General features: G+C 38.7%; 1 protein-coding gene across 5 annotated transcripts in view; it reads right to left on the bottom strand.

Moving 5' to 3' along the window:
- The window catches only part of MPPED1 (metallophosphoesterase domain containing 1), a 104738-nt gene that overhangs the window by 28482 nt on the left and 62677 nt on the right, over positions 1-13579 (bottom strand). For all 5 annotated transcript variants that reach the window (XR_002096961.1, XM_019515741.1, XM_019515740.1 and 2 more), the window contains one exon: positions 2404-2519. Coding sequence is in view for 4 of the 5 variants with exons in the window: in XM_019515741.1 (XP_019371286.1) it covers positions 2404-2519 (116 nt within the window). In the remaining variant the exon portion in view is untranslated. The remainder of the gene's footprint in view (positions 1-2403; positions 2520-13579) is intronic.

The following is a 13579-nucleotide window of genomic DNA, read 5'->3' as shown; positions in this document are numbered from 1 at the left end:
AAGGCCCCCACACACCAGCTACTGCAGAGGCCACAGGGCTTCTGAAGGCTCATGACAGAGACTCCTCCCCACACAGCACAGGGCAGTGGGACTCACCTCCCCTCCCCCCCTCCCACCAGCAGGAGCTGGCACAATGCCTAGCCAATCCTAGACTGAAGCTGCTGGCCCTTTCACAATACAAATAATGAAGAAAAAGAATGACTCTTACCATAGGATTTTTCAGAAGCACATGAGATGGGAGCACAAATTCCATGAAAAGGGATTTGTTCTCCTAGACCACTTTGGCAGTTTTAAATTTGGTTGATTATATAACACCAGTGGAGTAGTCTGACTTGTTTGCTTGGCTGAAGCAAAGTGGGGGGTATAAGAGAAAAATGGATGGTAGAATTTGGACAACCATGCAAGAAAAAACGACCCAAAAGGTGAATTTGTTCCAAACATCTCCCCACTTCTTTCTTCCCTTACACTATGGCCTCACACAAAGCCAGGCAAAAGAGTAAGAAGACACCCCATTTCCTTTGTGGTGTCTTTTAAAGTATCTGTATAGGGTGGGTAACATTTCAAGTACATGAATATTACAATCCAGATCGTAAAAAGTTGCAATGTATTCAGTACTAAATATAAGCTGTCTATATATACATCAATATGGGGGGGGGAAACAGAAAAAGAAATTTAGCAATATTTCTAAAATCTCTGGAGGATGGATGATGATAAAAAAAAGAAAGACAGCAAATATTCAGATATATGTTGACAATTGAATGATAAGCACTGGATACAGGGACATTCTGTGGAACTGACACAGCATGGATTTACTTCATGGTCCATCAGATGGAAATGTGGCATTCAAAATTTTTCAAATATTCTAAAATCATATCATTCTGACTTATAATAGCTACACCCATATTCCAGTATGTTTGCTGTCATTCATATTTCTATACTTAAGCAAAAAAAGAAAGTGGGACTGTTTCTTGATGGTCTGTCCAGGCAATTGTACTGTATCACTGATAGGTAAGTCACCAGACCTCTCCAAAGAATGGATAGCATGACTGTAGCCGTGTGTGTGTGAAGAGGAAGAGGTGACACATGTTGAAAGAGAAAGTGTTCAGCCCTGGATATATGGTGGAGGGGAACAAAACCCATAAACCAAAAAATAGAAAAGAAAAAAATAAGAGGAGTAATACTTAGAGCCTAGAAAGGAGATGAGGAGCTGATTTATTTCAGTTAAACCTTTGGATGCACAAGACATGTAGAATCAGACCTCTAACTGCAAAGGCATAGTGGGCCTAATTCATCATTTCATCCCTCCAACTGACCTTTGTGTGAAACTGAAGTGAGGCATAGGTGAATCAGTCATTGTTTCTTTATCACATACATTAAGATAAACTATTTTACTCCTCCCAAGGGACATTAAGGAATCTCCTTCATTGGAAGTTTTTGGGAATAGCCTAAAGAAGCATCTGTCTTGGATGGTTAAGATCAGAGTATCCTGCATTTGTACAGGGCACTGAACTAGATGACCCCTTAAGGCCCTTCCAACCCTAGGATTCTATATCACAACTTCTGTCGTAGTGATTGCAAATAGTGAAATGAGAAACCCTGCCCCACTGAAATCACTGGCAGCTTTGCTTTTGACATCTGTGGATAGCTGTGAAGAGGGACTAGCTATAAATAAAGTCTAGGGAATGGAAGAAAAGGAGCGGCATGCAAAGAGAGAGAGAACAGAGCATGGGTTCAAAAGAAGGAGTCCAAGACGGAAAAGTCCCAGCAGATGGTTCTGCCCAAGAGAGAGGACACGTCCAGATGAGAGTCTGGAGTCCCTGAAGAAGTAGGGTGATGTGTTGATCACTCGGATGAATAAAGGTACAGAAATAGAAACTGTGAGAAGAAGGGAGCTGCGGATGCTCATCGGTCTTTCAAATAAAGATGATAAATAAAAAGAAAAGTTAATAATAAAGAGAGTTGATCAACCATATACAATGGATTCCGTTGATGATTAAGTCTTGGGCATTGCCTGAGGGAGCTAGAATAGAGGTTGTCACACAGATACAAATCTAGTCGTATTGTTGATAACACCGCCCGACCGATAATAAAAATTAGATCAAGATGTGGCAGGCAAGAGTCGGTCTATAACGTGGAAGTACAAACATCCAGCAATCAGTGAGATTAAGAGTAGAAATCAAGTTAATAAATTATAAAGAGAGCACTGAACTAGATGACCCCTTAAGGCCCTTCCAACCCTAGGATTCTATATCACAGCTTCTGTAATAGTGATAGCAAAAAGTGAAATGAGAAACCCTGCCCCACTGAAATCACTGGCAGTTTTGCATTTGACATCTGTGGATAGCACACAGTTACTGTATCATTATCTGAAATATGTAGGTAAAAGTGCTAATGTTTTCTTACCAAGAGGTGGTCCATGTGTTATAAGAATATCTATTCCATCTGGAATAAGGTTCCATTTCTCTAATAGTGCTTGGCCTCGTGGAAGATTAAAGCCCCAGCCATAAAACCAAGGTTGCCTGCCAAAAGAGGAGGAGAATGTCTTCAGTGCTACTCATATGTATTGGTTATTTAATTAAAAATGGAGATTGATTCTCTACTACTATGGAATTTGAAGAAACAAGTTTCTTTCCCCTATGTACAATGAAACCATTTCTACACACAGTCATCATTATTTAATGTGTGTGGAAAATCAACAAGCTTCTTATTGGCTTAAATAGGCAGCATATAGTGAAATAATTGCTGGATTCCTCTAATTAGATAGACAGGTTGCTACTACAGGAGCTTGAGTACCGTTTCTGTACATGAAACGAGATGCATGTACATAAATATTACTGCTGTAGTCCCACTCGGACCTGACCTGGTATAGGCCAGCACATGTACAGATCCTGTTTTATATTGTTTAATATTGGAAGCATCACATCAGAGCAAAAATGTGCATTAAATTAAATGTGTACAATTTTATTCAGTTCTCCATTATGCTAATTGCTTTTTAAATAAGACTTTACATATTCAAGATCTGTTATGAGATGAGATTTTAGATATTCTTAAACATTTTTGTTATTTATGGAACAGCACATTGTTGAATGGTGGGACTATAGCACAGCCAAGAAGAATATAATTCATTTGTATATTACAATCCAATCGAGTAAAAAGCTGTATTTCATGGTAGTGATATCACAGTGGAAAATTATGGTGATGTTCTAAGTTATAAAATGAACGTTTGGCTTCAGTTTTTTGGGGCAAGGTTTCATCTTATTTGGGAGGTGGGGGGAGTTGGATTGACTGGTATTCTGGCCATATCCATATATGGATAACAGTAAATGGGCTGCTGTGATTTAATAAGGTTTATGATAATTGCATCCTTAGTGTTTATAAATACATACACATCAACCAGTGTTCCCTTTGAGATGTTACTTTGTTGAAGAAAGCTTTACACTCCCTGGCTGCATCAAAAAAGCGAGATTTCTTTTAAATAAAGTCTCTGAACTACTCTTTGCATCATATATGGTAAAGACAAAAGAACATTATTTCTGTGAAGCTTTCATTTATCCCCTTCCCTTCCTGATGCTTGACTAGCATTTTAGAAATTAACATGTCTGCAATCTTTGTAAGGATGCATTTTTGATGTTTGCTTTTCGAATGCTGTTAGATGTGTATATTAAAAATAAACTGAAAGCACATTACATATTAAGAAATTAAGAAGCAAAGGCTAACTTGCAGGGGAAGGCAAACTTTAGTCTCAGAACCGTATCTCAGGCAGGAAGAGCTTCTTAGAACTGTTTTCCTTCCTTCCAGAGACCACAGAAACCCAGTTTCTCTAAATCTAAATGACTGAAGAGGGCTATAAGCCCATCTCAAAGTTATCCATAACATGTTCCCATGGCTCACTTACAGGTTTCTGAATGGAAATCGAAATGGAGATTATTACTGCTGGTGTTGGAAATGGGAATAAATCACTTTTGGCTCAGTCCATTCCCATTTGGAAGCGTAAAGGTGAGAGCAAGATTAAGGTTAACAAGAGCAGGGACTCATTATGAGACTTGCTGACATGGAAAAGGATCAGTTGGATAACCAGTTGAGGTGAAAAAAAAAACCTGCCAAGGTAAATGGTGAATTTCAAATCAGAACTTTATGGTGAAATCTATTTCACCACAAACTCTCCCTATGAGAAGTACCATGCGTCTTTGAGGCCTATGGTTTCTTATCCTCCCACTACTAGAGGCAAAGATTGTTGTGGGTGATGTCTTTTATTGGACCAACTACATGCTAGGGATAGGCTTAGACAAGCTGTCAAATGCAGTGCCTTCTTCTTCATTGCATTTGAAAGCTTGTCTAAGTCTATCTCAACCACCGGTGAATCCAAGATATAGCAGAGGGAAGGGTGCAGAAGCAGCAGCCCTGCACTCCCCATCTGCTCCTATGGGCAGACCATGGTGAAGGAGCTCCCGGGGACAATTTGCAATCCCCAAAGCAGGTAAGAATCTTCCTTCCCCCCATGCTTAGTCACGTCCCCTCCCCTCCCTTTCCCTTGCTCATCACTGCTGTTTTCCTGCTGTCCTAGAGGGAGGGGAAGATTCAGAACTGCTCCTTCCTGCTCCAGCTAGGGTGTGTGGAGGCTGGGCTCAACTGGTACAGTAAGAATGGCAATGGCCATGGGTGGGGGCGTGGGATTCCCCACCCTGTCTGCCCCTCTGAGAACAGGTACAGGGAGGCACTGCTGGTGCTGCTGCTTTCCCAGCTGAGTTCAGCCCTGGCACATCCCAGCTGGAGCAGTCAGGAGTCTCTGAATCTTCCCCCACTGCCTGGACAGTGGGGAAAGCAGTGGCAGCAGGCACAGGTGAGGGAAGGACATTTTTCTGAGCACAGAAGGGAAGGGAGGGGGGATTCTCACCTACTTTGAGCCTCAAGTCGAATCCTCTGCTCTTCCACAGACTTCCAATGTGTCCTTGGTGCTTACGGCAGAATTCTAATTTCACATCCTAAATGACCAAAGTGTAGCATGTGACAGAGTTACCTGCCCTAAGTATAGAAGCAATTCTATTATGTCCACTGGACATGCAAGTGCCTCCATTATCAGAATATTAGATATCTGTATGTCGCTGGAGGATGATCCTATTGCTGGTACTTATATGCACCCTGGGGGGAGGGGTTAAGAGAACCACTTCTACACTTCAGTCATGTAACTGAGTTGGTGGCAAGCTGCAACTGGGTATCCACTAGGTGAAAAAGTATCCTATCAGTTTTTCAGTGCCTTGATTCATGACCTATTAAAATGGGAATAAAAATAATTCTGTACCTCAAGAGGGCTCTGTGAAGATAAACACCTGAAAGATTGTGAGATGCTTAGATATTACAACAATGGAGGTCATTATAAGTGCCACTGACAGTTTATAGAAGTTTGGCCTGATGCTTTAAAAAAAACAAAAGTCCAAAGACTAAAATGTGAATGTAGCCACCCTCCTTTGTTTAACCCTGCAAATGAAATGTTAAAAAGACTGGTAAATTTGATTTTGTCACCACTTCATTCAGTTACAGGCCCAAACCAGTTTTTTACAAGTAAATTTTCACTTGCAAAAACATGGGCACAATACAAATATGAAAAAAGTACAAATGTGACAAACTGCAGTTTGGCTTTCAATTTGTGGCAAATTGATACATTTCCGTCCACTCTATTCTTGGCTCTAACTAATCCTTTGGGAGTCGATAGGACTCTTTCCACTGATTGTAATGGGCATGAGATTAGCTCCTCTTTCCCTATGTTCCCTAGCTCTTCTCCCTTGATCATGGTCCTAAAACCCGGCAGAAAAGTGGAACACAGCTGCTCAGTTCTTTGAGAAACAAATAGAAGTGAAACAGATCAGCATTTGTCAAAAAGAAAAAGATCAAAATCAATATAGAAATGATAGTTATTTTAAAGATACAAGATAAAACAAGAAATAACCTTGACTGTCAAAGAACTTGACAGGTTATAAATCACACCTACAGCTGGGGGGGGGGGGAAATCAATATTTGCCTCTACTAGGACCAATGTATACATACACTTGCAAATGTGTTTCACTTTGTGAATAGGCATGATCTGCTTATTAAGACAAGGAACACTTTCCTCCTTCCCTCTCTCCCTTTGTAACTGCAGCGCATACCCACTTGTGTTAAGGTTTGGTGAGTTATGCATGCTGGAGCTGTTCTTTTGTGAACAGGAAATGTTAGAACTTTTATGATTTCCCCTTATGCGGTTCTTTGTGACAATCTGAAGAATGACAGAAATGTCTGGAATGGTTCTGGTTAAAATCTAAAGCTGGAGAACAGATTCAATGCATAATGCTAGTTTTTGTATATTATTATTATTTTTTAAATCATACACTTCAATGCCCAACACACACAAAAGTAAAAACATTTTTACAAACACCAAGGAATTTTATAAATCTTCAAGTTCCTTCTTGAGAAATTTTATTGCAAAAGAGCCATCAAAGTTTTCTGTACAGGAAAAACATCCCCCCAGTACATACTAGCAATTCTGCGGCCTGGAAATCATGCAAAGACAACAACTTCTACTATTTCCATCCATCACAGAACTAGAAAGGAAAGTTACAGATTTAACACCTGGCACTGAGCTTCTGGAACCCCTTTGCTCAGTCAAAGTATAATCTCTTTACAAATTAGTTCACATTACAAAATGTAAAATAAATGCTATGTTTAGAGAGAAAAATCTCTTAATCCTAAAAAACAAAAAGGTGCAAAAAAGATGCAGCTGAAAATTAAATACATAGGCCATTAAGTGTCTATGATTATCCATGTATTTTGACTTAGGTGTTGCCTTTTTGGAATGAAGAGTGTGTGCCTCTCAAATCCAATTGAAATTCAATGCTATTATTATTATTATGATAGAAAAACAATTGACTACATTTAAGGCTCTAGGGAGAAAAATATACTGCAAGTGAATTTGTTTACAGAACAATTAACCTTATGTTAAAAATACATGAACAAGTTTGACATGCCAAATAATCTTACAGCCAAAAAAGGCTGAATTATCAGAATTTGTGCTAGGAATTGGATGCTGCTTTATGCACTGAATTTCTTTCTTTCTGTTCTAAAGTAACCATTGGAATAATTTTCTTACAGAATGATAGTTGCTATGACAACCATAGCAAATTTTCCTTTTCTGAAACAGATGTCTCATTTAGTTGAAAATTAGAATGTGAAAAACCCATGGGAAAAATTAATTCAAACTTTAACAGAACACTGACTACAATGTAATCTCTCACACGTTAACCCTTTAACATCTTTCTGTATTCCTATAGTAACATTCTAATAAATTCTAATTGAACCAATTTACCCTCCTATAAATGACCTTCTTAGTGATCATTAGCACTTTAGTTTTCTTTGAAGTGTGTATTTCTGTTACAACAACAGTGGCATTAAAAAGTGGTCAAACATATTATTGACTTTATTATTTACCACTATTGCTTTTATCCAGTCACTATTAGAAATAGGAAGAGTGCAATCCAAGTTTTCTGTTCTTTTGTCATTTAAATAGAGTAGAATTTAGTCTGACATGTAATTTACTGTACTAGCACTGTGATACATGATATAGATCTGACCTATAATTTATGTGAAAATTGAGGGTTCATGTTCACACCCTGACATACATCTCAAATTGCTTAGCAGATGTACCAATGGATAAAGAATAGACAAAAAGGGAACCAGATCAGGGAAACCAAACAACATGCATGCAATCTTCTGCAATAAGCTCTGAATGGGTGAAATGTGATTCTTCGTTATTTTTAATTTAATATAGTTGCTTAACTTAAAAGACCCATTCCTACCGCTCTACATGCTTAGTAGCTAAACATAAACCACAGTGATCATTCCAGGTCATGTAAAAATGCAAGTTGTCAGCTCTCTCATGAGTGCATTATCCCTTAACTTCTGGAACCCTGGTACACTGTAAGAACTTCACATTTTATACCACTGTAAAATCCTGATGCTATTACTTAATGACTCATATGGACTTCAAAGGGACTACCCCTCTGCATAAGAGTTGTGGGACCTGGCCTAATGTCTGCAGAGCTATATTGGTAATATTGGTCTTTTCTATGACTGTAGAATACTATTAAAGAAATGAATGAGTAATAAATAGTCTGAGTTTGCCTCACTAGAAACAGAAGCACCATGAAAATAATGCCCAGGTCATCACGTCCAGCCACTTATGCAGTTTCCCTTCTGATTCTCTGACTGAAAGGCATTTTTTGTCTCTCTTTCAAGCAAACAAATGATCTATTTTCTCTGGGTAGTTAAAAGGATCATAATCAAGCATAAATTAGAGTGATCACCTGCATAATATTGCCATTTTTCTATGATTCAAATAGAGACGTGGGGCTTAAAGGAGATAAATTGGTATTAGCCAGTGTTCATACAGGAACTAAATCAGGTTCCACTTCTATGACCAAGAGGCTCAGGAGAATATTTCTAGCCCAGTACACCTTGCAGTACGGAAATCTTGCCTGTTAGTTAGCCTAAATTTTCCATTTCTTAGTTTTCTCTTGTTACTCCATATTTACCCCCCACTTCCCCATGAACATCACCAAATATTTTTCTTGCTTGCCTGGCATGCATAGCCTTTAGATGCGTTCTAGCACTCCCCACATTTACATTAGTTGTATTTTAGCCATCTCTGTCTAGTTCTCTTCTTGGCAAATAAGTCTCTCAAGCTTAGGCATGAGTTCTGTTGCTCTTGTCCAACTCCACTTTTTATTCTCTTCCCAGGGAAGGCTGCAAAGGGATTCAGAATCTCCCATCTTTTGATGTTTTTGGTTGTTCCACATGCATGTTTAAAAGGAAATCCAAAATATTCTCTTGAGATACCACTTATCTTTTCACATTTGTCCTGAAAGAGAATGAACGTTAAACAAGCTATCTGTTCTTTTGGGTTAAGGATCATTGACAGGAAAGCGTTTGTTTATTGGTTTCTATAGAAGTCATTTTCTTATATTTCACAAACTTGAATGGGGTTTAAGGAAAAGATACAGGCGTGGCTCAGATGGTGGTGATGAGAAGGATTACAGGCATGAAAAACTTCCCCATAAGAAAAACTACAAAGAATAGGTTTGTTTACATTTGTTAACAGACGTACAAAGGAGACATAATAAAGTCATGCAGAATAATTCACTGCACAAAAGAGGGTAGATACCTTTAGTTACTGTCACTCATAATTCCAAAACAACAGAATACTGAATGACGTTAAAAAACAGGACTTTTCAAATAATAAATGCTTTTTTCACACAAAGTCGGATTGGCCTATAGGACTTTGCCACAAGCTATCCCAGAATCCAAAAGCTTAGCAGAGAAGGAACCATGGTACAAACTATTAAGTGACTTGCTTGATGTCATAGAGCAAGTCACTTACAAAGCAGTTTATTTAATTTAGATCCCCTGAGTATCAGTCCAATGCTTAACCACAAAAGTATCTTTTCTCCATTGATTTTGAAATTTCTGCTCTGTAACCAGGTGTGTCACTTGCAAGTTTCAGTGAAACTAAATTCTGTTTTCAGCAGAAAAAGACTATGGAATGCAGAATAGGTCCTTTTGTCAGTAATTATTTTTTCCATTTCCAGTTACACATGAAATCATTCACCCTTTGTTTAGTCAAGGGTTTCATACATCTCTGACTGGAAATAAGACAGAGAAAGCTGTGACTAATATGAATTGATCATTTCTAAACATTAATCTGTTATAAAACAATGGAAAATAAAATGAAATCTATTTGATCACCAGAAGAAGAAAAGGAAGATAACAGGTGAAAAGAAAAATTATAAAATGCTGAATTTAAAACAAGACAGGACCAAATGGAAGTAGATTATTTCATTCTGCTGGAAGCCAAATGATAATCTCCCAGCCAACAGAAAGAAAAAAAAAATCACCTAACTTTAAAACTGAACTAAAATAATAGCTCAAGAAAGCCGAGAAATTCAGTGTTCAACTTGGCATGGTCTAGTGGACGTCATCGAGTCCAAGCAGTGTAGCTCCTGAATTTTTAATAATTAATCCCCCAGTTTCTTACCTTAATACTGTTACCCTCAATATAAAAGTTAACAGTACACTTAGATCCACCAGATTACACATTGTAAAGCAGTTTAGTTCATATTCACTCACTCTTTCACATGCTGATAGGTGACACAGTAAAAACAGGAGCAAGATGCCTGGGGATTGACTGGTACTATTCTCACACAGTCTCAGACCACTGGACAAGTTACATAAAAAAGAAATAAATTGAAAGTCAATCTGAAGGTGAAGATTCATCCACACATGGACCCCTGTGAAGTTTCTCTTTACTGTCAAACAAACAGTCACCTGGAGAAGAAATGGCTTTTCCCATATATGGATGTTTTATGGCATAGGATTATCCATAGTTCTTTGACCTCATTCTTAAGGGCCTCCATGGAACATTTACTGAGATGAAATTCATCCTACCTAAGCCATTCATAGGTCTTCTACTGGCACTCTGCACAGAGCAGAACATCACCCACATATATAGAGAGGGAATATTTCCTTAAATACAGAGCAGTGTCTGTGTCTGCAATGCACCAGGCTCTTGAGAAAATTCCACAGTCCAGCCATTGCACAGATTATTTTAGATGAAAAAGACCATACTATTTAGGGATATATGGGAGATGCCACATAAATCCCTTAAAAGGCCCTCACAGAAGCCACTTTTCAGTTTAATATCTCACCAGGTTTACATTTCTCTTTCAAAATACCAGGAGTAATTAGACCATATGGACTAACTGTCTGCCAATTTTTTTTTTTTTTAGATAACTGAAAGCTGGTTTGAGTTAAATGAGCATAAATGATTCCAAAACCAGTAAATTAATAGAATACACTTATCTGTATAAAGTATATTATTTTTATCATTTACAATTAAGCAACAGCTGAACTTATTTCTCGCTATAAAAAAGCTTGTATTCTGATACCCTGTGTGCCAAGTTTCCACCTGAAGTGAACTAAAAACAATTTGGTTAATAATGCTCTGAAATCTTAATTTTACCCTTAACCATGGCAGTGAAAATTGGTTGCTATGATAAAACTGTCAGTACCTGAGCTTACAGTTTGAGATACTCAGTCTTGTTATAAAGTATACAAGGATGTTCACTCAGCTGCCTGGAGATTCTGGCAAAACCTTTTGAAAAAAAGGAGAGACATGCCAGATCTTTGGCTGCAGCATGTCACTCAGCTCCACTGACTTCAATGGAGCTTACAGATGCAGGTAGGAATCTTGTCTCTTAGTCTGTTGCAATAAAACTTCTGATTATTTTCTTGATATGGCTGGGAATACCTACAGAAGCTGTGGAATCTCTGTCCTTGGAAGCTTTCAAGCACAAGGATGATTCTGCCTTGAGCAGGGGCTTGGACTAGCTGATCACCTGAGATCCCTGCCAGACCTATTATTGTATGATTGTATGATTTTTTTTTAAGAAGATAACAAACAGATTTTAAAAATAATTATATGATGCATCATATAAAAAAGAAAAATATACACTGTTGCTTCAAAAGAAGGGGTGAAGTAATGTATTCTTCATTCCAAACAAGTTGTGGAACGAAAAGAAATGCAATATACTGGGTGTGTCTACATGTGCAATTAATTTGAAGCCTTACACTCTGGAACAGTTTGAGCCAGAGTTAACTACTCCTAGGTGCAGCATCTACACATGTGCCTGGGACAGCAGCAATTTGAGCCAGGGAGGAGCAATTTAAGCCAGGGTCGCTCAGCCCAGGCTCCAGGTGGCAGCTTCAAGTGATGGAGGGGCTGGTTGGGGCACAAAGGTGCTGAAAGTGTGGAGCTGTAAGACTAGGCAGCAGACAGGAGTCTGGCCCCTGGCTGGCTGAGTGAGTGCAATTTATGCCCAGGATAAGCATCTACATCTGTGCTTAATTGCAATAAATTATTCTGCAGTAAGATAGCACTGTCTCTGAAAGTGCTATCTTACTTCAGCATTATTCAGTTTACTGCAGCCTAATACCATTGCACTTGTAGATGATGACACTTTACTCCACAGCTAATTAGTCTACTCTGCAGTTAACGCATGTGTATATGTGCCCACTGGGCACATCTACATGTGAAATGAATGCAGAGCAATAAATTCTAGTATGTATTGCACTGGAGTTTATTACTTCCAGGTGCATCATTTCCACATGCATCCAGGACCACAGCACATTGAGCCAGGGTGGTGCAGCCCCAGCTGGCAAGGAGTCTTGGGGGGAGATCAGCTTGCCAGCCTGGGTCTGCTCCCACCAGGCTCAACATGCTGCACAGCAGCTGGCTGAGGCACAAGGGTGTTACAGTGTGGGGCTAGCCAGCAAGTAGCCCAGCAATGAAGCACCCTCATGCCCCAGCCAGCCATGTCAGAGTCTACATGTGTGCTGCTGCACATGAAAAAACTCCGCAGCAGCATAGTACTTGTATTTACAAGTACTACCCTGCTGCCTAATAGGGCCACACATGTAGACACAAGACGTTTACTGTGGAGCTAATTAAGCAGCTGTAGGGAACATGAAAGGTCTTGTGAACTAGGGAAGCAAAAATGAATGGAACTATGATCATTTTGACCAGCTGAGGATCTATTCCAAGCAGATCTGCTCCAAACTAGTTATCTATTTGTGTTTGCCTTGGAATACTGCCACGGGGCTCATCATAGTACCCAACTGTGTTTACATCTTCAAATCATCTTGCAGTTGCTGCTCTCTGAGACTGGCAACCAGATTACAGATGAAGTTGCAAGTTCTTTTGTTAATGCAAACACAAAAGCACTTTAAACTTAAAATCAGCTGTCTCTCATAAAATTAAACTTTTAAGTAAATGCAAAAAAATAAAGAGAAAACCACTCTTGGGGATTGCTGTTTCACTCTGTGGTTTATGAACTGCGTTAAAGTAAAGCAATCCCCACTAGTGAGATTACACGTCTTTTATTCTATAGGTTTTAAATTAAAAACCAGCTGAATCCAAAGTGAGCTACTTTACTGGATCAGAAGATTCAATTATTTCTGTTAAGTAAATGAAACTGAACTACTTCTTCTAAATAACAGACAACTAATAATTACTGCCCAAGGAAAGACTTTTTAAAAACTAATCAAATCACTTGTGCAATTTTTGCCATTCTCATAGTTAACTAAGACTGAAGATATTTGGCATGAAGTAAGCTAATGCACACTGCGCACATAGAGAAATCATAGACAATTTTAAACCTACCCAAAGTGTATATAGTTATTAAAATGAACACTTATGTTAGCACCTGCCAAAATATACTTTGCAAGATAACTATAAATGATAGATCTGTGCATATATGCAACACAGATACACATACAGCCATGCACATATTCTTAAGCCAATTCACGTCTGTCTTGCACTTTATGTTCTCATCTATAGCACAGTGGGTAAAAATGCTACTGTTCAGATTTGGCAGCCCCTTAAATACCCTTTGCACGAGTAACTCCATAATGTCCAAGACACTGGGGAATTAATTTTACTCTATAATACAGAAATTCACATGGGCATAGTCTACAAAGGTAGACTTATAATTTTTCA

The sequence above is a fragment of the Gavialis gangeticus genome, unplaced genomic scaffold, assembly GCF_001723915.1.
Source record: "Gavialis gangeticus isolate Ggan-Ray unplaced genomic scaffold, GavGan_comp1, whole genome shotgun sequence".
NCBI lineage: Eukaryota > Metazoa > Chordata > Crocodylia > Gavialidae > Gavialis > Gavialis gangeticus.
This window is presented reverse-complemented; position numbering and strand designations above follow the sequence as displayed.